This window comes from Jatropha curcas, chromosome 7, assembly GCF_041381405.1.
Source record: "Jatropha curcas cultivar XTBG-Jc1 chromosome 7, XTBG_Jcur_1.0, whole genome shotgun sequence".
NCBI classification, from domain to species: Eukaryota; Viridiplantae; Streptophyta; class Magnoliopsida; order Malpighiales; family Euphorbiaceae; genus Jatropha; species Jatropha curcas.
The window spans coordinates 9,303,368-9,329,881 of NC_143157.1; the positions used below are offsets into that span (position 1 = coordinate 9,303,368).

The 26,514-nt window shown below is 36.0% G+C and overlaps 1 protein-coding gene across 3 annotated transcripts; it reads right to left on the reverse strand.

The window, feature by feature from the left end:
• Nucleotides 1-1,597: 1,597 nt before the first annotated feature.
• LOC105632445 (SH2 domain-containing protein B) lies at nucleotides 1,598-19,367 on the reverse strand. Of its 3 annotated transcripts, XM_089724013.1 has the most exons (12): nucleotides 18,855-19,367; nucleotides 17,874-18,065; nucleotides 17,489-17,695; nucleotides 13,655-13,744; nucleotides 11,210-11,287; nucleotides 10,946-11,110; nucleotides 9,715-10,062; nucleotides 7,907-8,190; nucleotides 7,271-7,433; nucleotides 4,700-5,049; nucleotides 2,049-2,126; nucleotides 1,598-1,927 (listed from the first exon to the last, which is right to left on the reverse strand). In XM_089724013.1, exons 1-12 carry the CDS (start codon nucleotides 19,002-19,004, stop codon nucleotides 1,909-1,911), a joined length of 2,124 nt encoding a protein of 707 aa, XP_089580139.1. In that variant the 5' UTR covers nucleotides 19,005-19,367; the 3' UTR covers nucleotides 1,598-1,908. The 3 variants fall into 3 exon arrangements, with proteins under 3 accessions (XP_089580139.1, XP_089580138.1, XP_089580140.1); XM_089724012.1 differs by lacking the exons at nucleotides 1,598-1,927; nucleotides 2,049-2,126 and adding an exon at nucleotides 2,827-3,377; XM_089724014.1 differs by lacking the exons at nucleotides 1,598-1,927; nucleotides 2,049-2,126 and adding an exon at nucleotides 3,288-3,424.
• Nucleotides 19,368-26,514: the final 7,147 nt, after the last annotated feature.

Below are 26,514 nucleotides of genomic sequence, written 5' to 3' on the forward strand. Positions count from 1 at the left end.
ATCATATTCATGCATAAAGATTTGAAAATTCAGTCCTATGAGATTCACCAAAGGTAAACATTTAAATTTTATAGCAAATTACCTTAGGTCATAAACTTTATAACCACATAAGAGACTCTTAAAAATTTAACCAACAGTGTAACTTAACAATATTCATTTTGCCATAACTAATTCATTTAATGTAATCATTCATCTTCATTAAATTGATTTCCAGTTTGGCTCCACCCATAAATTGATTGTTCCTAGTGGAATTCAACATCTGATTTCTCCACTATGAAATTGTTTTCAGTCCAGTTTAGATCTCAGTCTTTTGTAACACCATGGCTAGTTCTTCTCATTTTTCTACTCTTAGAATTTCTCAGAAGAAGACGGATCCTCCAAGAGTAATCTTGAATGACCTTCAACAAGTTGAAGAATATGCTATGGACCATGTTTCTTTCTATCCCGTCCAAGTTCTTCGACTTAGGGGAATAAATTAATGACCTCCCTTCTTTCTCAAAGACTGTCCTTTTATGGTCACCTTTCTAGAATTCTCCAAATTAAGGTTTAGAGAAATAAGAACTTTAGTTTCTATAGTCTTGCTACCCTCCATTATATTTCAATGGAGTTCCCTACAGTTGAGCTGCTTTCATTCCTTACTGATCCAGAAAATCATGTCTCTCGTTTGGACTCTCCTGGAGTCATATTTTCTGCTCTCGCGGTGCAGAGACCAACTATCAAGGATAATAGAGAGGAAGGCCTGCTGATCAACCTCAATATCAATCAGCGTGTTACCACTGTTTATAAAATAATAGAAAACTATATATAGAAAATTAAATTACAAGTATAAAAATGTGTTTAAAAAATTAATACTTATAAATAGATATTGATTTATCAATCGTACACAAAAACTAATACTTATAAATAGGCATTGATTTATCAATCATTCACAGGCACCGCTACAGATCAATACTAATAAATACCAATCGATCACTAGCACCACTGATTGCCACCACAATTTATTACTTTCTGTACCACAATATAAATTGTTTTTGAATGATTGTTTTATTCCAAAATATAGATCGTTTTGAATATTTTAATGTATCATAAATAATATTTTTTTAATATTATCCTTATTATTAGATACAATAAATATTTTTACAAATAATTATTAATTTTGATTGTTTTATTATGATATAAGAAAACTAATTACTTTTTTAATCCTTGTACAAAAACCTTACACGGGAAGTAATTTTACATGTTTTTTCATATTTAATAATGATCCTTAAAATACAAATTTAAATTCAAAAATAATTTTATAATTTTATAATCTTATAAATTAAAATTATATTTCAACTAACTTCTAATATTATAAACAATGGAGTAATAAATTATTTGAAAAATATTTTTAAGGTTTAAAAAAAAAACAGCTATTTTCGAAAACAAAAGTAGCATAAGATTTGCAGTTCTTAGCAACCGCTGGTAGGTGGAGCTCTAATGTATGACGTCGTGTAATTCAATAGAATAATTTATGTAGAAAAGATTAAAGACAGAAAAATCTCCTCAAAGTTCAGGTTAATTGACATTTGACAACGTAAACAAAACTTTGCGCGAAAAATTGCTTTTAATGCTCTCTTTTCGTCAAACTCTTTGAATAGATAACTTATAGTTACAAAAAGCCCTAAACTAATGTTAGACAATATTTTTTTTCAACTGTATTTGATGTGATGAAAAGATTACATATATACATCGTAATTCATAAAAGGCCAGCTACACCAAAAAGATTAGAAAGAGGGGGATTGGAGATTGCCAAACAAAACCCGGCGGAAGTTAGGTGGGTGTAGGTGTTGGTGGTGGTGGTAGTAAACAAAGATGATGACTGACCGGAAATGAAAAGCAGAAAAAGGATACTCCAGCATCTCAGACAAGCTAGTGACTTCTTATTATCCTGCACTTTCAAGATGGAGAAATTAATGGATGAACATCAAAATAATGCCCTCGGTTGAGAGATATCATGCATTTTATATGCCTGTATACAAGAAGATCAAATAAAGGAAGCAATATCTTGCCTTCCCAGTCGAGAGAGCTCAGGCTCTTCCAATAGCATATCTTGTAGCGATCTCATATTCATTTGACTTTCCTCGCAGCTACATGGAAAAAGCAACCACTGTTTGAGCACATTACAACAACCCTACATGCGTAACTCATGCATGTATATTATTACAGATTACCATCACAAACGCAGTTCGCTTTAACACAGTATGAAACAATGAAACACAATAGCATCTACACTGCTAAAAGAGAAGTAGAAACTCCTACAATCCAAATTTCACTTTATATTGTACTATGAGCATCCACCACAAAATCCCAAGCAACCTTTTAAAGTACCTTGTTTTCCGAAAGTTTAAGCCATCAACTTAAGAATTTAACTGATTCAATCCTCATTCTTTTATTGCATGCAATCGGATAGCTGAATTTTAGATTTTATTTTCAACAGTCCCTTTTGAAATTGATTAGCAACTAGAAAACGAAAAATTTCTCAATGCCAAACCAACAATTGATTGTATTTGTCATAAATTTGGAGTTGAGCTTTCTTCTTTCTCAGCTCTATGTTCTCAATGTAGAAAGTCTTGTTTCATATAAAGGTAGACAATTGACATTGACTTTACAAGATTCTCATGTCAAGTTTCTAGACATTAAGCAAACATGCAATTGATTAGAACAGATGGCACTTGTCAAGGATCTTATAATTGTACATAAAAATCGAGTCACGAATTAAACTAATAGGAACTGATGAAACCAAAAACCCTAACCACAATTGGCCGAGGTGACCTACAATACAAGGTGTTGAGAGAATATATTGTAATTGTATTTCTTGTATCTCATCAATCGATTACATAGGTCTATATATAAGGCATTTCTATGCTACCTAACTATTTAGGAATACAAATCATAAACTAATTAGGAATCTAACTCCTAATAGAACTCTATTTACAACTAATCCTTAACACTTCTCCTCAAGTTGGAGCATAGATGTTAATTATGCTCAACTTGTTACAAACTACTACTTTCAGCAAAGCACAATACCATACTCAGCAACTGTACCCACTTCATTATAGCAATATAGAATCCCAAACCAAATAGTAGTAGCAGAATTAAGACAACACACTTAGGTTGTCGAAACAAATCTCACTGAACCAGAAAACAACTCACAGGGCTGTTTCAAGCTTCCATAATCAATGCCCCAAAGAGGAAGCCCAGTAGCGCAGATATTCAGAAACGCAGCAAAGAAAAATCTGGCAAATGGAGCGCACCACTGAAGGCCAGGAACACAATGCAACTCATTGGGGTTGTACTGCTCTCGACAAAGGAGAAGGTTCAAAGCAGAATACCCATAACTGTAGAGCAAAGGTGTAGTACCAAACCCTAATGCAATAAGGAATCACTAGAAAATGACCAAAAAATACCAAAAACAATTGTCACAACAAGGGAAAAGATAGGTTTCCTCAGCAAATTAAAGCAACAACAATAGCAGAAGACTGCCCGACACAGCTGCAACAGAGTTGCAGCAACCGGATTCTGGGGAGGCGCTGATCAGCGGCTGGAGAATATCCTGAGGTCGGTGGTGAGACAAAATACTAACCCTAGAAAGGCTTCCTAGGTGGCAATGGCTTCTAGCAAGGGAAGTTTCGGGAAATTTCTCTTTTTTTTTTTTTTTTTTTAATGGAAGGCTCTGATACCCTGTTGAGAGAATATATTGTAATTGTATTTTTTGTATCTCATCAATCGATTACATAGGTCTATATATAATGAATTCCTATGCTACCTAGCTATTTAGGAATACAAATCATAAACTAATTAGGAATCTAACTCCTAATAGAACTCTATTTACAACTAATCCTTAACACAAGGGAAAGCCAGAGTCATGGCCCCAATGGTTGTGTCCTGGTCAGGACCCTCCAACACCCATGTAAGAGGCTATTAGTGGATGAGGAGTGACCAAGAGAAGAATAAGAGTTAGAGATGGGAGACCGAAAGAATGAGCCCCCCCTTCTGATCTAGTTACAGAGAGAGGAATGCATATATTATCCTTCAATGTGAGCTAAATTTTTGTTTAAAAGGAAGGAAAAATAAAGAAAATTAAAAAGCAATGTTAGATGCTTTAAAGATTTGGAAGAAGAATTTGCAAATAGAGTGGGGCATTTGTACCGTAAGCAATGGAGAAAGGACCCACAAAGGGGAAAATTCCAAATTGATTAAACAATTGAAAATGTCTGAAGTGACATCATTAACCCATAGCACTTGGGGAGTAGGAAGTTATACAGTTAAGATGAACAATGCATAAGTTTATATGTGCGAATGGAGACAAGCGTGTATGTGAGTGAAATTACTGATCAACACTCTCAGATGAATATCACAATTTCTCTTGCTAGACCACACCCATATAATAATTTTTTTAAAAAAAGTTTGTGCACTTCCTCAAAAACTCATTTTAGTAGACCACCGTAAGAACCACCCAAAGATCAAAATTTGACACATTATCGCTTCCCCTTATTCTCTTTATTCCTTTCATTCCATTATTAGAAAATCGTCATCACATAGATTTTCAAATTACCTTATACAATCAGAAGCTGATTGTTTTTGTTTGTATATAATCACCACGAATAACTTGACAATTAAAAGAAAGAAAAGCAGGAGAAAAAAGAAGGTAAGTGCATACCTATAGATATAATCAAGGCAAAGAAGCCTGTGGTGAACAGTACAATCGGTGCCAACATAAGTCACGATTAAGCTACCTGCATCTGGGTGGGGCCAGCTCCTTGAAGTGGGAAACCTCAGAACAAAAGTTCCAGGATCTTGAAGGCCCCTAGGACCTTGTAGTGATAATTCCGCTTCTTCCTTAGTAATAAATCCTTCTATCCACTTTGGAGACATTGAACTCCACATGGTGTTTATCCAATCTCTTGATAGTGTAAAAGCAATGGGGTACAGCCAACACCACATCTTCTCAAAGTTTTCTTGGGCAATATACTCTCGGCATCCAGCAATTCTCCTTAGAATCTCAAAGTCCTGAAACAATGGATAAAATTAGGCCATACCTTTCAAAAGTTATTTCAGTATTCTTAAAGACAACTAATATTATGTTAAGAATCAAAGCCATTATTGCAAGTTAAACATTAAAAAATCAATAATCAAATACTTTTCATATTAAATTATTAAATTTTTTTAAAAAAAACATAAGTTTAAGAAAGTAATTTAAAATTATTTCTAATAAAATGTGTACTTTTTGCATGAATGGGTTGAAAATCACCTTTCTAAATTTCATAGAAGAAAGTGATGAATAAGGATTAGCAGTCCAAATACATAATTAAAGGTAATAAACTTTGAAATAAGTTGTTATATATAATGAACTGAGTAAACCTGAAAATAAGCTTAAATGAAAGCAGATTAGGAATGGAGTTATGCAAAAAACCGAAAATCCCATACACATTAGGAAAAAAGGTGCTCCACAACTCTCTCCTCTCCCCCAGCTTCCTCTCCTTTTTCTTTAGGTTTTAAAATGTCATGAAGAAAAGATATAAAAGTCACATTTCTTCCTAGGTATGCAGCATGTGCACCAAACCCCCCCCCCCCAACCACCCCTCTTTCTTTTCCCTCTCTCGCTTTCCGTTTCTCCCTTTATCTTCTTCGAAAACCAATCAGCCAATTCATGTATTCCAAACCCTGGCTGACTGAAATGCTACTATCACCTCATACAAAAAGTCGAAAAGAAAACAGAAGTCCTCCAAGAAGTCACATCATCTTAAATCAAACTAATCAACAATAATTTCAAAACTACAAGACATACCTATCTCTGGTAAGAATATTGGCTAGGAAATAGGACTTCTACGGAAAACCATTCACATGTCTGTGCCATTTCCATGCCATTAAGGATAAAATCAATATTACTAACAGCAGAATAAATCTATTGTAATTTGGGTAGTGGTGAATGATTAGATAAAAGATTAGAACCCATGAAGATAAAGTTGAGTAATTTGGGCTCACTTCGGATTAGGTCAACCAATACCAAAAGGTTAGTACTAACCAATTAGCTAGCTAACTTTCCACTCTTATATGCCATTTATGGCTTTGGTACTTGATTAATGTGGGATTCTTAAAACCCCCAAGTGAAACCGGGACTGGACATCTAGTTGACACTTGAAACTTGAAATCCTCCCCCTGAAATTGAACTTGAACAGGCTTTGCTGGAATTGGACATCCAAATGAAAGCCCATATTGAAACGCATCGACAATACCGGTGAACTGAGAAATGACTAAACTGGAAGGGAGCTACTCTGACACCATAATATAATTTGGGAAGAGGTGAATAATTGGGTAAGAGATGAAAACCCATGAAGATAAAGTTGAACAATTTGGATTTACTTGGGCTTGGGTCAATAAATGCTAAAAGGTGAGTACTAACCAATTAGCTAATTAGCTTTCCACTCTTATATATGCTCTTTATGGGTTTGGTACTTGATCTATATAAGATTCTTAACAATATCAAAAGAAAGAAATATTCCCAATCTTGTTTGAAACTTTCACGCCCATATTCTTACCTATAAGTTTCCACATACCCTAGCACCACACACATTACGATCCAAGACATTCAGTACCAATGACAAATCCTCAAGGATACTTGTTCTACCATAAGTCTGCACAATGCTTCCTGAAAGAAATTTATCAAACAGAAAAAGGAATCTAATCTCCAAGCCTCTCATATAAATAGGTTCGTTGACGACTCCCAATTTTTTGCAAAGAAAATATCAAATAAAAGAATGAATTTAACGACCAACTTATGATAAAAACTACCCCATATTTTCACAAAGAAATTTAATAGACACATCGTTTAAATCTTAACAAAGTGAGGAATGGAAAAATCTTTGCAACATAGTTTTTTCTTGCTTCAAGTTCATTTATGCAAAAACTTCCGTGTGATAGGTAATACACTCCTAGCCATTTTCAATTTAACTTCTAAGTTCCAAAGACTAATAAAAGACTTAGGAAGGGATCCTATCTTAATTCAATTTTAGCCCGCAGATCCCATAAAACGCAAGTATCTCTAAATGTAATGAAATGTCTTCAATCGTTTTGATAAATCTTAACACAACAATCAAGCAAAAGGATGCAATAGCATACCAGTAGTTATAGCAGTAAACCTCTCAAAGCATTCTATAAACAGTAACTTTATTCAGAAGCAGTAGTTTTGAGTGCTTCACATTAATTGATGAAGAAGATAATAGAGAGAAACCTGTTCTGTAAGTGATCTACTATTGCAGCAAGCAATCTTCAGGAATTGCTCTTCAATCTCAAAAACCACATTTTCCCAATGAACAGCATGGTTGTTTTGTGAGATTGAATTCCAAACTCTGGTCCCTTCTACTATCAATCCCCTTGCAATCATTATTTGATGCCTGGAAGAGAAAGCATGTATTTTACTAAAAGGATCAGGCATCCAAACTAATCCCAAAAGTCATGATGGAGGTGTATTGATAGGCAAGAGAATTTTGACCACCTGGTTTAAAATCCCTTCAGATGGGGAAAAGAAAAGGACTGTTCATTGCTCTCTAGCAGTTAGAAGCAAAAAGCAGAGACAAGGAAAGGATACTGAAAATATCATTCACTTCCCTATGTTAATTTAACATATGTTAAACCTTTTAAGTAAGAAGATTGTGCACAACATATCAAAACTGTCATTGATACTAGCGATCTAGCTAGGTAAAGTTGACATTGCATTTTGCAAATTAAAAAATAAAAGAATGCACCACATGCTAGATTCAGGGAATAACACTGACTCAGATGGTTTTCAACACTCATAATTCAAGAGGCTTAGAATTATTAATTAAATATGATCAAATTTGGAATGAGTGAAGCCATAGGGGATTACCTGTGATGGGAACACCCTGAATATAGAGAAACCTCATTTGCAATTCTCAAAAGATCTTCTTCAGAGGCAGAGGCTGCAACCTCCTTCAGCAGAAGAGCCCTATCAGTCAAGCCTCCCAAGCAGTACTTAAAGATAGTCAGGTCCGAAATTGGATAGCCACCACCTGATGCAACTTTGAAATTTAAATTGTTTTCTTCAGTACTCTCTGAATCAGTTGCTGAGTTGTCTACTTCTTCAGGGTTGTCTGGACTTTCATCCAACCTTGTCCTAAAAGCATCCTCAACCTAAATCAAAAATTGTGATTCAGCAAGATGCCGATCAAAACAACATTAGCAGTGATGAAAGTAAAGAAAAAGCTCCGACAACCAAAATTAGAGTTTCAAGCCAATGAGAACAAATATATTTTCTAACCTATGCAAAATATCATTGTGGTAATGAAGGTAAGATCTGTCCATACTGTATGTAACTGCCATTCTTTTCTTTCTTTTCCATACTGCATCATCCTAAATGATGCAATAGTCCAGTCTCCCTTTCTGACCTCGTTCGTAATGAAGAGAGGAAGAGAATATAAGAGATTTTCTATTTCTGTGTTTAATTGTAGTTTTCTATACACAAGCCTCTCTCTAAATAGGAAAGATATAGAAAAGGCAAGAACAACAAATCCTCCGAATTTGAATATACAGAACGTTCTAAGATTATATGAGTCAAAGGACCTAAATAGGTAGTATTATGATTTTAAGCATTCATTTGTGAATTGCAATCCCTAACCACAAATTAGGTGACAAAAAACAATCTGCTAGAATGATGTAGCAACCAGGGGAGAAATGAGTTAAAACGAAAAGAGCAACTTGAAAATAAAGAGATCCAATTGCTACTGGATATGAAAATACAGAAAGTTTTTAATAGCCTTTTCATAGAAAATACAAACAAAAAGCTTCAAACAATATGAGTGAAATCATTAGATATTCTTAAATCATAGTATAAACAAGATAACAAGTTTAAAAGTGTTCAATCAAGAGGATTAAACTAATATCTTATTGGGTAAGATTCAGCTCAAAAGATATTTTGCTATCGCATCCATTATGGTTATTTTGTACCCCACTTGAGGCACAATGACATAAATCACTATATGCCCTGCAAACATTTTAATAGCATTTTTATAAGTGGTAGACAGAACTTGAGACACATAATGAAACTTGTGAGAAATGTATTAAGCATACAACTATCAAGAGTTTGATATATAAGGTTCTTATGACATAACAAATATGCTTGACTGGTTGTTTTCATCTTAAAATGCATGCGAATTTGTTGAAATCTTTGTGATTAAAGTAAATATTGTGTTTCCTAGTTTAGGTTTATTCCTAATTAGTGTAAAGATTGTGCTTCCTAGTTTAGGTTTATTCCTATTTAGATTACTTCCTATATTGGAACAATTTTTTGTATATATATAGTGGAGTAGAGGTTGAAAAATATAACACAATTGAAAGAAATAAAACATATTATTTCCTTTAATTTCTACAAAATTAATGAGAATACATGCTTTGTCATGGGGCCTGAGAGGACATCACTTTGCATACTTGAAAAGGAGACTGAACGAAGGTTGAAAAATTCAAGCAGAAAAGCATATGTTCTTGAGGAAGAAAATTCATGAGTAAGGCAAAATATCATAACCAAGCATAACTCATTCAGCTATTTAATGAAAAGAGAAGGTTACTTGAATAACTAAAAAAGATACAAGCCGCATTATATTGCTTACTGATCATTTCATTTTGATATTATGATAACCACAATACTGAGAAGGATAATACCTGATTAGCAGTGCAAGCATGAGAGTTGCATTCTTCATCTGGTTGCTCCAGTGTATAATTATTTTCCTTCCCCAGTTTGACCCGCTTTGATGATGGACTAGGTTTTGTTTCATGGAAGGAACTTTGCTGAAATTCCACTGATCCATTATCTAATCCATGCGGTTGAGGTCCATTGAGAGGATAACTGGCAGAAGTTGGTCTTTTCCATGTAAGAGAGGATGTTCGAGGATTACGACTCCGAGAGATGCAACGAATCGGATGAGAAAATGCTTGAAGGAAATGATATCCCCCAAATTCAGGCAATTCAAATTTAATGCAGAACAGCCTATTATCACATTTGGATGAAAGCTGAAATTGACAACAAAAAATCAAATTTTTAAATCAACACAAAATTCAAAGCTCTATGCAATGAGGAAATCATGATGCCGTTCCTAAGTGTATTCTTTCTCATTGAATATACAAACATTCATAAGCACACAAGAAATGGATCCGCCACCTTGGCATCTAAACTTTTAATGGCATTGCCTTCAAGAAACAAATATAAGCTGAAAATTACCCTCGACCAGAATTCTTTTGGGTGAAAATAATCTTTGAAGGGAACAATATAGCACACAAAGAAAACATTAACAACCTAAACGAGAGTATAACAATGTTTCTAACAACATGTCTATCTCCAAGGTACAAAACAAAATTTAAGTAAATCCAAGCCTAGGAAACAACTAGATTTATTTAAGCACTGTGGTGACTATGATACCAACTATTTGGAGAACCAATGCATGGATGGATGTTTATCAAAATCATGAAAATACATAACAAAATTTTTGAAATATGACAGCATGCAAAGTGATTTTTAGGCAGTAGTTGTCTAGGATATAGCATAACTAATTGAAATCACATTTACACATTAAATCCACGGAACCCTGCCAGCTGGCTGCATAGAAATTTGATATCCTCATGATAATTGAATACAAATACACAGAGAGATATATGGTGAACTTATCCAAATTATGTTGAGGCGCCTATAGATACATAATAAGAGTGTCACTGTTCTTCAAAGTGACAAAATTGTGGGTTGCAAATATTATCTAAGAACATTCTTTCCACACACATATACACAAAGGGGAAGTGGGGGAAGATGAGACGACGGAGCTAAGTGAATAAGCCCAAGTGGAGATGACTAAACAATGTTCCTAAGAATGTGGCTAAGTAACCAGAAGCTACTTTTCACTACCTGAGATATTTTGAGCTTAAAGGATGCACGGCCATGCAACAATTTACTTGGCCTATCAGAAGAAGCAAATTCAATCCCGTCATAGCTTATCAAAAGTGGAGCTTCAGCATCAGATGTCTTCTCTACAGGTAAGCCATTGTCCGCATATAAAAGTGAAGCAGCTACCTAATAAAGCAAGCAATGTGTAGCATAACATGAGATAATCTGCCAAAACTAGTAAGGAAAACACAAAAAATTTCCTATGGAAAACCGAGGGAATCATACCTCCGCTTCATTATTTATGGACTGGCTAATTGCATTTGATAAAACAACATCTAAAGAAAAAATCCTACGACAAGATGCCTGAAAAACACAAAATTTCCATGAGAAGAAAGCCTGTAATAACAGCATGGTTTGTACTTTAAAAATATAACCCATCAAATGAGAAACATGGAGATAAAATATGAAAATTTGGGGAGGGGCAGCAGGAAATCTAATGCTATGTTTACTTGCAGAAAGTAGTTTTCTGTTTCCTACTTCCACTTTTCATTTTCCATTCGAAAACTAAAAAAAAAAAAAAAAAAAAGAAAAACATTTTTGTCTCCATGTTCTGCTACTTTTAAGTCAATAGGTTGTATTTGTACTTTGACTTAACAAAATGATAGTAGCTTGTAATAAAAATAACATTTACAGCCCATTTGGGACATAAATTAGAAATATAGAATTCATTGGTCAAAAAATAGAACTCATTTATAAATGAATTCTTATGTTTGGAATCGAACAACTTAAAATAGGGAATTCAATTAAATTCCATATATTTATGTTTAAAATAAATCTAGAATTAAATTATTTTTGTCTTTTTTTTCCCTAAAATATCCTTAATGTAACAACTTTTTGACATAAGAAACACAAACCAAAAAAAAAACCTTAATATTTATTATCAATATTCAGTTTTCAAATACAAAAAGAAATTTGGTTGAGAAAGGAGAGAGAAACAAGTAAAAAAGAGAAATCAGAGCAAGTGTGTGAGAGTGAGAGGAAAGAGAAGTGAGAGATAGAGTAGATGAAAGATAGAAAAAGATGAAAAATAAATATTGTGCATAAAATATTTTGTTAGATTTGTGGAATTCATTGGAAATTCCACCTATTTTTGATAAATTTTGTTTAAATTAATATTCAATTTCATAGCATTGAACAATAGAATTGAAATCAACATTTTCTAATGTTCCAAGCATAAAAATACAGTGAACTGTGTAGTTCATTTTTTAAACAGTGTTAGAACCGTAAATTTTTAAGGATTAGTAGTTACTTTAAATTTGGTAATGTGGTTATGCATTAACCAGCACAGCTACGAGCCTAAGCATATTTTGCAAACATACTGCATTTAATTGATTATTCAGATATAACCTCACAATTTTACTCACAAAAACAAGTAAAATAATGTGTTACAGATTAGGATAGCCTTTGCTTTATTGTGCGTATCTAAATCTAGCAAAATAAAGCTTGTTTCTTAGCAATGATATGATAATATTCAAAAGCAGCAAACAGTCCCCATAGAGGCTATTTAGTTAACCTTTATTTAGTGAAGCATAGATAAGAAAAGGAGAACAATAATAAATTGATTATCTTTAATTTTCAATTGGAATGAAACCGCTTAACATACGGGCAGTAGAAGAAAAGAATCTTAAGATCCATGACCAATATGAATTACCAACAATATGAATGACCAATGAAGTAGTTCATGCACCTAAGGGAGAGCCACATATCACCAGGTTTTGACAACTCTTACTAGATGAAATTTTAGCTAGGTTTCACTAATTAGCAAGGTAAGAAAAAAACAAGCAAGGGAAGCATATCCAGGGGCTTTTTCACACTTTGTTTACAGATAGTTAATTCAGTTGATTTATAATAATGAATATAAATCATGGATTCAATGTCTTCATCAGAAGTGTTTGTGCTTGCTAGTTATTTGCATTTCTTAATTTGGTGGCTTCAACATTTATTAATTTAATTCTTCTTGCAATCTTGTGAGCAATGTTTTGCAATAGACATAATGATCCAATTTCGGTTACATGTGGCGAACCTCCACATCAAGTTTAATCCATGATAATACAGTTACAAGTGCAGTAAGAAGATGAGCAAACTTAGATTCCCTTATGATTTATGTTTCCTCAAGAAAGAAACACGTCGAAACTTCTCCTAGGATATAATAAATCAATTCCTAAGAGACAAACAATCTAATATCAAATCATTAGCACATATTTTTCCAAAATATGATTACAAGATAAATTAAAACAGATGAATATAGAGACTTAATAATATGTAACAAAAATAAGTCTGATACCGATAATAAAGCAGCAATATCTAGGATTGTAGGATGTCACTTCTGATTGATGAGGAAGTTTATTCATTGATGAGCTTACAAATATGATTTGCTAATGTAAGAGAATATCCAAGTCAATAAAACATGCCAAACACCCAATCCAGAATGCATTTTAACTATTGCCCCCCCTTGCAGCTATTCTAAAAGATGTTCAGTTGCTATCTGCAACTCTCACTTAACATTAAGCAAAGACTGAAAACCAAATAACTTGGTTCTAGGATCATCTCTGTTAAATTATACAATCATCTACATAATCCAAATTATAAAACTCTACTTCAGAGTGTAACATTAATAGTTGTGACATGACCCTTATAAAATGCAACACTGTAAAATGGTTAATAACTTACCTTGCCACCAACGATACTCCAAATGCCATCAGTGTCTTCTTCAATCTCAGAGGTCGATGAGTCATCGATGGACAATTGTAAAGGTGGTTCCTGGCATTGAATTGCAAATAGGTAATTGTTGAAATCTTTGTGATTCAAATTAAATATTGTGCTTCCTAGTTTAGGTTTATTCCTAATTAGTGTAAAGATTGTGTTTCCTAGTTTAGGTTTATTCTTATTTAGATTACTTCCTATATTGGAAAAATTTTTTGTATATATATAGTGGAGTAGAGATTGAAAAATATAACATAATTGAAAGAAATAAAAAATATTCTTTCCTTTAATTTCTACACAGTATCAGAGCCATTGCCGTGAATTTTTCGGCAACGGTTTCAGTTTGCAAAGTGGTCTGAGATACACACAGCACCGCCGGAAGTGGGAGTTGGTCGTCACCGCCCGTCTTAGAAGGAAGAACGACCGCCGATCGGCTCTCTGTCCAAACCGCATCGCCGTCCGACCATGCGCGTTTGCGCACGCCCCTCTAGAAGATTCTGACTGTCCTTCACGCGCCGGCGCATGTGGCTGTTTCCGGCGAGCTCCGTCGACAATTCTTGTTCCGGCGACCTCAACTCGGTGTGGCGACTCAGACCTACTAGTTCTTCAGCACCAGTTTTGCATTTTTTAGAATTTTTTTTCCTTTTCCACCACTGCTGCTGCCTTTTTTACCACTGCTGCCGTTTAAATTTCTTTTTAAGATATGGTTGACGGAAAGAAGGTAGATATGGTTTTTCACTCAGAGAGGCCCTCACTTCAGATTAGACCGGTGAAGTTAGATGGAACAAACTACCTGGCTTGGTCTCGGTCTTGTTTATTATTCATTGAAGCTAGAGGTTTGCAGGGATACCTTAATGGTGGAGCAACTAAACCAGTTTCAACAGATCCGGCCTTTAACAAGTGGATATCTAAGAAGTTTCAATAGATCCGGCCTTTAAAAAGTGGAAATCCGAGAATTCTCTTATTATGTTTTGGTTAATAAATTCCATGCAGCCAACTATTTCCCGAGAATATTTGCTTCTTGATACAGCTAAAAAGATATGGGATGTTGCTTCACAGGCGTATTCACAAACTGGAAACTATACTCAGAGGTATGAATTGCGATAGAAAGTTCATGAAACCAAGCAGGGAGATCTGACTATCGCTCAGTATTTTGCTAAACTTAGTGGGTTATGGCAGGAACTAGATTACTATCAAGACTTTCAAGTAAGATGTACTGATGATGCGGCTCAAGTTCAGAAGTTGATTGAAGTAGAACGTGTGTATGATTTTCTGGCTGGCCTAAATAACGAGTATGATCAGATTCGAGTCCAAGTTCTTGGACGAGATCCTTTTCCATCCTTACGACAAGCATACTCATTTGTACAGCAAGAGGAGACTAGGAAGAAAGCTATGGTTCACCGATTTACCATTGACAAAGCAACGTTGATTCTAATTTTGCAAGAGAACATATCCAGGCTGCAAAGAGCAGTTCTTCAGATAGAGATCAATTATTTTGTGACTATTGCGGTAAGAACAGGCACACTAAGGAGTTCTGATGGAAATTACATGGATGCCCAACTAAAGGGCGTGGAGGAAAGCGGGTCAGTTCTTCTAGACAACAGGCAAACATATTTGATAGTGGAGCTTTATCTGAGAAACCATCTATTGCTGGAAGCTTTTCTAATAAGGAGATTCAGTCCCTGGAACGATTGTTGTCATAGCTTAATTCGTCCTCAACTCAGACTGTAGCCTCTAATTTTGTTAATTCAAGTAATGCTTTCCTTACCTTTCTTGCAAATATTGCAAAACCCTCTTGGGTTATAGATTCAAGAGCAAATAAACATAAAACAGGCTCTATAAAACATTTCCTCACATATTCTAAGTATCAAGGCACAGACAAAATTCGCATTGCGGATGGCTCCTTAGTACCAATTGCTGGCACAGGTTCTATTGACTGTACTTCCAATATTAAACTCTACTCTGTTCTTCATCTTCCTAGATTTCCTATTAATCCGTTATCCGTTAGCTTAATCACAAAAGCATTTAATTGCAAAGTAACTTGTTACCCTACTCATTGTATATTTCAGGAACTGAATATGGGGAGAACGATTGGCAGTGGTAGCTTGCACGATGGACTATATCTATTGGATGACGTTTGTCGTTTTTCAAATTATGGTAACAGTCAAGCTTTGTTAGGAACTTCTAAAAATCCTTCCCATGAAGTTATTCAATGGCATAGGAGATTAAGACATCCCTTTTTTTCTGTTTTAGGACGTTTATTTCCCACTTTGTTTCTTGAGCAGTCGATCTTGACTGGGAGTTACGTCAATTTGATGTTAAAAATGCTTTTCTACATGGTGATTTGAAAGAAGGGGTGTACATGGAGATTCCTCCTGGATTTGATGATGACAAAACCAGAGGAAAAGTTTGCAAGCTGAAGAAGTCATTATATGGGCTGAAACAATCACCAAGAGCATGGTTCGAAAGGTTTAGTAAAGCGATGCTTTCTTTTGGGTATATTCAGAGCGATGCTGATCATACATTGTTCATTAAACATCATGAAGGTAAGATCACATTACTTATTGTTTATGTTGATGATATAGTGATAACTGGAAATAATGAAGAAGAAATGACTCACTTGAGAAATTTGTTAGCTAGGGAGTTTGAGATTAAAGATTTGAAAAAGTTGAGAAATTTCCTTAGGATAGAAAATGCTAGGTCAGAAAAAGGGATTTTTATTTCTCAGAGAAAGTACATCATTGATCTCCTTAAAGAAACTGGTATGTTGGGATGTAAACCTGCAGAATCACCTATTGAAACCAATCATAAGCTTCAAGCTGGAGTGGGAAGTTCAATTGATGTTGGCAGGTATCAGAGATTGGTTGGAGATTGATTTACCTTGCCCATACTAAACCAGATATTGCCTATGCTGTAAGTTTAGTCAGTCAATACATGCATGACCCTCGGGAGTCTCACTTAGAAGCAGTGCTTCGGATTCTAAGATATTTAAAATCAGCTCCAGGTAGAGGACTTTTATTTTCTAAACATGGTCATTTAACAATAACAGGCTATACAGATGCGGATCGGGCTTGTTCCCTTGATGACAAGAGATCAACCTCAGGTTATTGTGTTTTTGTTGGAGGAAACCTGGTCACATGGAGAAGCAAGAAGCAAGCTACTGTTGCAAGGTCCAATGCAGAAGCTGAATATAGAGCTATGGCACAGGGAATCTGTGAACTTCTATGGTTGCGCAGATTAATGGAAGAGTTAAAGTTGGCTGAAACAACAAATATATCATTATTTTGTGATAGTAAAGCAGCCATCAGTATTATGAACAATCCAGTCCAGCATGATCGAACTAAGCTCATAGAGATTGATCGTCACTTTATAAAAGAGAAGATAGTTGAAGGTTTTATAAGTGTCTCCTATATAGCTTCAAAAGAGCAACTAGCTGATGTTTTCACAAAAGGTTTGCATAGCAAGTTGTTTCATCCTTTAGTTTGCAAGTTAGGCATGAGTAATATCTATGCACCAACTTGAATGGAAGTGTTGAAATCTTTGTGATTAAAGTAAATATAGTGTTTCCTAGTTTAGGTTTATTCCTAATTAGTGTAAAGATTGTGTTTCCTAGTTTAGGTTTATTCCTATTTAGATTACTTCCTATATTGGAACAATTTTTTGTATATATATAGTGGAGAAGAGGTTAAAAAATATAACACAATTGAAAGAAATAAAACATATTCTTTCTTTAATTTCTACAGTAATGCACATCCAAATAATAAAAATCATGAAAAATAAAGAAGTAGAACTACCATGGACCTTAAAGTAGTGGTCTTTAATGGATAAACTTAAAGGCAAGAACTCTGCATTGTAGACATAACCCTGCAAACCCTCATTTCCATGAGCACCAATTAATGTTATCTTCCCCAAGCCATTTGAAAAGGAGTCTTTATTGATTGAAGAAGAAAAAGGACATTCTCCTACAATTTCCCCATTAATTTGAAGATGCAAAACATCAGTGAAAACCTGAGTAAAGAAACAATCATTCAGCATTTGATAATCCTAGGGAGAAATAGAGAAAACAAAATTACTAACAATGCCACAAAATCAAATTAATGGCAAATTGGGTAATGGAGCAAAACCTCTATGTAAATGAACTTCTCAAAAAACAAATTGGAAGAGTTATTGAATTTCTAAAACATACCCCACATCCAACATGAATCCAATTTTCGAGAGGAAACTCATTCTCCATTGATATATGTGGTGCTTCTGACAATGAAGCAGAATTACTAGAATCAAGAGCTTCCTTGTATTCGAGAGGCAATGGAAAAAGCATCATTATCTTCTTTTCGTTCAGACAAAGAAAAGGAGCACTACTGGCAATATCTGAGTGTATCTGCAAACCAAAAGACAACTTAGATGCAGCCATTCACTTCAAGGGCAGGAAAAGAAATAGAATAAAACAAAAACAAACATGTATACTGCACTATGAAATAAGCATCAATAATGAATGATGGTGAACAGAAAACATTGGCCAAACACCAACACCAAGAATATAATCAACAACAAAACAGAAACATTTTATTAATTTTAGCCTAGCCAACTGACTCTGCACACAAACTGCCTTAATCTAAATATCTATCCATCTATTGCTATCTGTCAGGTGTTATTGAAAAAGGACTACATGGCCATTCACAAGATACTGAATGATCTTCCGGGTACAGGCTAAAATGACCACGAAACAAACCCCAATGAATACCTGACAGATAAAATAACAAAATCCCTTCAAAAAATTGGGAAAAAAAGAATACACAATTTAAACCTGCAACTGACCACAATTCAAGCAACAGCTGAAATGAACTTGGAAATAGCAATAGGTTTGACTATAAAAATTGAGCCTTTGGTACAAACTTTATCATCATACCTAAGTATAATACGCAAAGATTGCTTATTTAAACAAAACTTGAAAAAGTGACAACTTTCTCACAACTAATCCCCCAAAAATTAAAAATCAAACAGACCCATCAAAAGCAAAAAAGTTAAGATGCCGAAAAATTGTACAAGTGATAACTGTAGGTACTAAAAGCGTCATTAAACTTCAAATTTTAGTTGAATGTCCAAATGCAGAACAACAAGAAAAAAAATTGAATAACAAAGCAAAAGAAGAAAACGCAGTTTCTGATACCTGATTAATGATTATAGAGGGAAATGTAGTGACGGAGTTAATGAGATAAATCCAGAACGAAAAAGAGAAATTCCCGCCTTTTATTTCAACCTCCATTCTAAAATCTTTAAGCAAAGTGTAATCTTTACTGTTAAGCACACTATCACCCATGGTTGCTAGGCTTTTTTATCAAACAACAAAATTTCAAAAACCCCAGAATCCCCTTTCTGCAGCTTAAACTTAAAAATCCATTTACAAAGAAACTAACTTCTGCATACTCAGCTTCTCTTCTATTTCCCTAGTCTTCCTCTCCCTCTTCTATTTCCTTAGTCTTACTCTCTTTCTATCTTTCCGCCTCTACCTCCCAGAGTTCTTTCTTTCTTTCGGAAAGCAGACAGTTGTTTCGTGAGTGAGTTGACGGCGTTAACGGCTGCTTCTATTGCGAGTTCGGTTAAACAAGGAAATAAGGCATAAATCAGGTGTTAAGCAGGATTTTAAAGGAAGTTGGGAACCCCCAATAGCTAGAGGTACATTGATAAAAATAATGTTCTTATAAAACCTAGGTATCAGTCAATCTCACACTAAATTAAAACTATTTATAAATATAGTATTTGTATTCTTATTGAGAGAATATTATATATTATTGTATTTTAAAACTATTAGTTCTTTTATGATATATATTGTACGTTAACTTTACTCATTATATACTCATTTAATTTTGTTATTGATATAATTGTTAATATATAATAATGAAATGTATTAAAATAATAATATTAGACTCCTAAATAAACTCAAATTAACAAATAATATATGATTCATAATCCTTATCTTAATACAACTACTCAGGATTCGGTATATATACTCAAAGTTTACCCCATTAAGGAATTAATTCACAATTTACTATACCTCAAATTTTGAGAGCATAACAATTGGTGAGATGACATGGAACACACCTTTAACCCTAAAATTCCCCATAGTTTTTTCTCGATTCACATGGCCACCAATCCCACTGAGTGCCTTAACCTTGAAGGCTAAGACAACACCCATGATGAGGCCAACCAACAATCCTCGTTCGTCCTTCCATTAACCATTGATCCCCAGGTAGTAGTTGCTCTAGCCCAAGATTATTCATAATTCACCATTGTGCTGAAACGCCTCTTGGAGAACCCTCAACCTAACAGCGAGCCAATACCACCTCCTAGGTCGGTGAACCCTCCTCACCAAGAGCATAGCCTACTCCCAACTTTGCCTAAACACGAAAATCACTCGGTATCTGATCGATACCATGCAGAATCAGAGGTGGACCCTAGTATGACTATCCCTAATAGCCAAAAACTAAGTCGCACCCAACCAATTATGGATTGAGCAAATCTCCGGAATGTTGTCAAGGAGCTAGTTTAGAAGTGTAGAGAGACAGGAGAAACAGGAGATTATGGACTCTGACAGTACTCACCCTTATCAACTGATATTTTGGCCGCAGCCTTTCCACCAAAGTTCAAGCTTCCTACGTTCCAATTCTTTGGATCTACCGATCTCTGGAGCCATCTGGCAACCTTTCGGATTATGATGTATTTGTAAATCAATTCGGAAGATTTAATATGTAAGTTCTTCCCAACTACCCTAAAAGGGGCAGCCCAAGAGTGGTATCAAACACTGAAGACAAGATCCATTCATTCCTTCTCTTAGTTGGCCACAACATTCTGAACCTGTTTCATAATATGTGTACTATCCAAGAAAATATCTTCTGACTTAGTAGATTTAAAAAGAGAGGAGAGAGAGACCTTGAGGCAGTATGTATCCAAATTTCAAAGAATGGCAATGTAAGTAGAGAACTTGAATGATGAGGTAGTCGTTAGCGCTATGGCAAAAAATTGTAGGTACAATAGATTGTTTGAAAGTTTGAGTATAGACCCTCCCCTAACCTTCGCCGAGCTTATGACACGAGCCCACAAATACACAAAATTAGACGAAGCCTATGGGGCTTAACAACACAGATTGCCTAGAGAAGAGAGCTATAGACACAAGAGATCTCCATCTCTATTGAGGAGACGATTGCCCCGAAGGAGGTCACCTATTCGGCTCCCATGACCTAGTTATTCTGTTCAAACGCCATACTCAAGAGATGGCAAGCCACAACAAGATCAGGAATTTACACCTTTAAACAGACCACACTCGGAAATATTGTCTTAGGTAAGAGAACAAGGCGATTAAATTCAGGCCTATTATCCTAGAAAGATGAAAGAGGATACCTCGACCCATCGAGATAAGAGCAATTATTGCAAGTTCCATATGGATGTAGGCCATGAGACCGAGGCTTGTTGGTGATTAAAGAAAGAGATACAATGCCTTGTACAAAAAGGCGAATTAAAATAATTTGTTGGAAGAGCACGGAGGAAAAGTGAACAAAAGGACAAGCAGTCGAAAAAATGTCACACCCTAGGCACAATCCACACCATATTTGGTGGCTCATTAGGAGGTGATAGTAATTCAGCTAGTGTGAACCCCTCCCCAAATATCAAGCATACAAATGCATGTGACTAAGGAAGAAATGCACGTGATGTGTGAGTCGTCACCTTGTTTAATTATTTTAGGGCAAACTAGGAAAAAACCCTAAGTGACTCCAATTTTAATTAACCTAATTACTTGATTAATTATCCCAATATTTAAGGCATGGTCTACGAACCCGAGGTGGATCCCGAGACTATGTCATGCTGATAAACTAACCAAAACAATGAATGCTTTGCAGGGTAAATGATGCAATTTGGACCAATGAAAAATGTTTATGTGATTTTGACTTGCCGCTCGGGGTTAGATCCCGAACGTGCCTACGTACTTCCGTTTGAATGGAAGATCAAAGTCAAGGTAGTTCGATAGGCCTTCTTTGAAGGGCTTTGAATGGGTATGCTTTATGCATGAGTGTGTGTATGCTTTGTGCATTTTGTTTAGGCTTTTTGCCAAAGATTGATTGATTTGATTAGGCATTTGTTGCCAAAAGTGTTGATTGGGCAATTTATTGCCAAAATTGATGTTTGGGCTTATTCTTGCCAAAAGTTGTTTTGTTGGGCGATTAGTCGCCAAAAATTGATGCTTGGGCTTATTCTTGCCAAAAGTGCTTATTTGAAGGCTTTTAGCCAAAAGATTGATTTAGGCAATTTGTTGCCGAAAATTGATTGATTGGGCGTTTGTCGCCAAAATGATTAAGGCTTTTAGCCAAGAAAGAGAGTGATTTAGGCAATTGTTTGCCAAAAGGTGGTTATTTAGGCGTTTGTCGCCAAAATGCTTGATTTTAAGGCTTTTAGCCAAAAGATTGACTAATTTGAAGGCTTTTAGCCAAAATGAGTTGATTTAGACCATTTATTGCCAAAAGTTGATGATTGGGCGATTGTCGCCAAAATTGATTGACTTAAGGCAATTTATTTGCCAAAAGCAATTGTTTGAAGGCTTTTAGCCAAAAATTGTGATTTAAGCGATTTGTCGCTAAAAAGTGGTTAATCTAATTTATAGGCAATTTGTTTGCCAAAAATTGATTGAACCGTGGGCAATTTGTTGCCAAAATGTGGTTAATTTAATTGTAGGCAATTTGTTGCCAACATGTGATTGATTAAGGCTTTTTAGCCACAATTATTGATTAATTGGACTTAAGCCAGCCTGTTCGAAATAAAGGCAATTAACCGTAGTTATTGATTAACTAGGTCTTTTTAGGCCAATATTGTCGGATTTTAGGCTTTAATACCACGATTATTAATTAACCGGGCATTAGCCTAAATTTATTTATTGAGGCAGCTTAATTGCCTAATGATGACATGTAATGCATTTATGCAGTTGTAGAATTATTAGGAGTAGAAGAGAAGCATGCATGAAATGCTAAAATTAAATAAGCAGAGTTTAGTTCATGTACCTGATTTAGTCGACGGCCACTTCTTAACTCCAAGTTAAGCTCCACGTTAAGGGAATTTTAATTAATTTAATTTTAGTGACCAAGTAACAAAGCAAGAAAGCGATAAAATCTAAAATTAAAAATGCAGAAAAGCAGTAAAGAATCGCAAGGAGCATAGGGGAGAAGGAGCATCCGTTAACACAGACTGAGTGTCGAAAATAGGAGGCCCGGGGCTGCTATTTATAGCAAAAATCGGACTGTTTCGGCGGCCGAGCTCGGCGGCTCGACCGCCGGAGACCGGCGGCTGGTCCGCCGGGTCTCGGCGGCCATCGGCGGCAGGGCCGCCGGAGGCCGGCGGTTGGGCCGCCGGGTACGGTAGCCGGAGCCGCTGTCGCCGGCGATAGAGGCTACCGCCGCGGCCCGCGGACTTTCTAATTTTACGTTCCGGAGGCTTTTTCGGGAGTTTCGGACCTCCAAAAAATATTCCGGGACCAGTTCCGCGATCCTCGCGACGTCTCGGACGTTTTAAGTACCATATTGGCATACTTCCAGTAAATTTCCAAAATGGCCTCCGGTCCGGCTGGACTATTTGCAGTCCGGGAAAACTGGCTTTTCGAGCCTCAAAATTTGAGTATTCACAGTTGCCCCCCCACTGGCTATCATAAAAATGATTTATGAGAGCTAGTGGCTGCCTGAAGGAGCAAATTTTGAGGATGGGCAGAAGAGGAAACCCCGCCGTTGGTTTTTTTTTTTAATGAAATGATCAAATGCATGGATTTATGTTTGCAACTTAAAGATGTTTTTGCCTCTTTGAGGACTTAAAAAGAAATTTTGCCTCTTAGAGGACTTAAAAGGAAATTTTGCCTCTTAATGAGGACTTGAAAAGATGTTTTGCCTCTTAATGAGGGCTTGAAAAGAGATTTTGCCTCTCTGAGGACTTGGAAAGATGTTTTGCCTCTTTGTGAGGGCTTGAAAAGATGTTTCGCCTCTTAAAGGGCTTGAAAAGAGATTTTGCCTCTTAGAGGACTTGGAAAGATGTTTTGCCTCTTAGTGAGGGCTTGAAAAGATGTTTTGCCTCTTAATGAGGGCTTGAAAAGAGATTTTGCCTCTTAGTGAGGGCCTGAAAAGAGATTTGTTTTATTTTTGTTTTTTTTCTTTGAGAACCAAGGGTCCACCTAAAGTCGAAATGATCAAACGGCTTGATTTTGGGTGGAAAATGGTTGGTTATTGGTTAGGGTTTCACCCTAGGTTTTATGTAAAAAAGGTTAACCATTAACCGGGTTCTACCCTGGGTTTGACGATGGTTGGGTTTCACCCTGGGTGGCGCATGTCTTTTTTTTCATAACACTTGCCCCTGAATCCGACTTGGAGGATTTTGCCCCCTGCTTGAGAGAATTGATGCCCTTATTAGAATTTTTTCTTAATGAAAGACTAAAAAATTTCGTGATTACTTCTGTGATGGGAGAATGGTGAAGGTTCTTATCACTTCTTGCCCCCGGAATGGTGCTGACCATGGAATACTCCAAAACATTGGTGTTGTACTTGTCCAATCGATTGAGGAATCAAAGAGAACAAAGCCACTTATATGACTCGAGGAAACGGATAATGTGGATGACACGCTCGTCTGAAAGGATCGAAGAAACGATGGTCTGAGTGGAGATGAGGTATTAAAGAATTACCTCTCAACGATTATGTTTGCCATTTTTAGGGTTGTTTTGGAAACCCCGGGGATTGAATTAACATTTTCCTCTCTCTCTCTTTTTTTTCAAGGAATGTCTCAAAGAGTGACGCTTTCAAAATGAACTTTTGAGAATGACTCGATTTTTGTGACTCGTTGTGGAATGACCATTGGTGATGGAGACCTTTGAAAGGGATTTTTTTTTTTTTTTTTGTAAGGACATACTTTGCTGTTTATCCTACAAAAATGGACTCTCTAAGAGAATTCATGAAAGCACTTTTTTTGTTTTTTGCCTTAACTTTTGCCTAGTAGCCGCCCTTTCGGGTTTTCTACTCTAGCAGGTTCTTTGCCCTAACTTTTGCCTAGACTGCCCTTTCGGGTTTTCAGCTCCAGCTTTTATTTTTCTTTTCTTTTCTTTTTTTTTTTATTTTTTTACATTGGCAAAGAGAAATTGCTATTTATGATGCCAACTTATGTTTGTGACCGCGCCTTTTCGGCTGCCTACGTATCTCCAAGAACTCTTCGGGGGATGGGGAGAATCAGGTCTTTCGTAGTTCCTTTCGGGATGCGAACTTCGTGCTCGGCTGGTGCGGAATTCATCTCCGTCTTGATGTTAGTGCGAAATTCCTTTCCGTCTTGGTGCGGAATTTATTTCTGACTTGGTACGGAACTTATTTCCGACTTGCTGTTGGGGCAGAATTCAATTCCGACTTGATGCTGATTGTGGAATTCATTTCCGATTTGATTTCTTCGGGATTCCTTCCCGACTTGATTTCTTCGCGAGATTTCTTCTCGGCTTGATTTCTTCGCGGGATTTCTTCCCGGCTTGATTTCTTCGCGGGATTTCTTCCCGGCTTGATGTCTTAGCGGGATTCCTTCCCGACTGGATGTCTTTGCGGGATTCTTTCCCGACTTGATGTTGATGCAGAATTCATTTCTGGCTTGATTTCTTCGCGGGATTCCTTCCCGGCTTGATGTCTTTACGGGATTCATTCTCGACTTTGATGATGTTGAATCAATTTATTGACTCGAGCTCGTATGATAGTGATGACTCTAGGTGAATCTGACTTTGTTGTTGTAGTGGTTTTACCACTGGTTGACTGAAATATGACTTGTATTCATCACAAAGAGTTTTGAATACCCACATTGTGGTGGTAACTTGAGTGGGTTGAGTGTTGAAGAAGCTTTTATGCTTTGAGTTTGTGGCTTCGCCATGTTTAAATTCTTGAGGTTAATTTGATTCCTTTTCTTGAACTTTATCTTCCTCTGAATTTGAAACTTATTTCCTCAATGGTTCTCCTCTCCATAAGGAATTTTGAGGAGACTCTTCCTTTTCCTTGTTTTGAGAAATGATCCTTGTTTATAAGGACACTTGTACTCGTGCCATGCTTGGCGCTTGATTTTCAAGGTGTTTGTTGTCATCCGATTTGTGGAAATGACTGCTTCTTTTAACTTGCTTTTTCAAAATGTGAGCAGCCGCTTGGTCTTTGTCCTTATGGCTGAAATGATTTGTCATCTACCCTTGATGGGCTTGAATTTAAAGGAGAGCTTGCAGTCGACCCGTTTTTGACAACCTGATTTCCTGTAGCTTTGTCCTTGATTTCTTTCTTTTGTGCAGAAGTTCCTTTTGATCCATTTTTTTCTTTTGCTTACTTAGAAACAGCCTCTCCATAAAGAATTTCGAGGCAACTTGATTCTGAGATGACTTGAGTAGTGTATGGATAGCATTGCGACTTCGTGCAGACCCAACCCAATTCCAAACATAACTTCTTTATTCTGTCGCTTTTAAGCTCAAAATTCAGACACCTCTCTGTCGGAGCATCTTCCATTCCTGGGTTTTCGGAGAAACCATTCTGGCCCTAACCCCTTCAATCGGCTTTGCCTTGGAAGTCTTGCGTACCCTTTGCTGGATCCTTTCCCTGATTACCCTTCAAAACTTCCCCTTTGATGGTGCTTCTTAGGATGCCCCCAGCTTTGATTGATGCAAAGCAAATGAATGCATTTCTCTTTGCCAATTTTTTATTATCTTTCTTATCATCATCATTTTTTTATTATTTTTTTTCGATTTTTTTTGCTTTCACAGGAAAGGATAAGGAAAGAGTATAAACATGATTGGAACATAAACT

What these genes read in the sequence shown, in the direction of transcription:
- LOC105632445 (XM_089724012.1), bottom strand. Translation starts at nt 19,004, where the DNA reads ATGGGTGATAGTGTGCTTAACAGTAAAGATTACACTTTGCTTAAAGAT. An exon ending in TCAGGGTGTTCCCATCACAG is followed by an intron (nt 7,434 to 7,906) that starts GTAATCCCCTAT and finishes TTTCTCTTCCAG; the next exon opens with GCATCAAATAATGATTGCAA. An exon ending in GTAGATCACTTACAGAACAG is followed by an intron (nt 5,050 to 7,270) that starts GTTTCTCTCTAT and finishes CCATTGTTTCAG; the next exon opens with GACTTTGAGATTCTAAGGAG.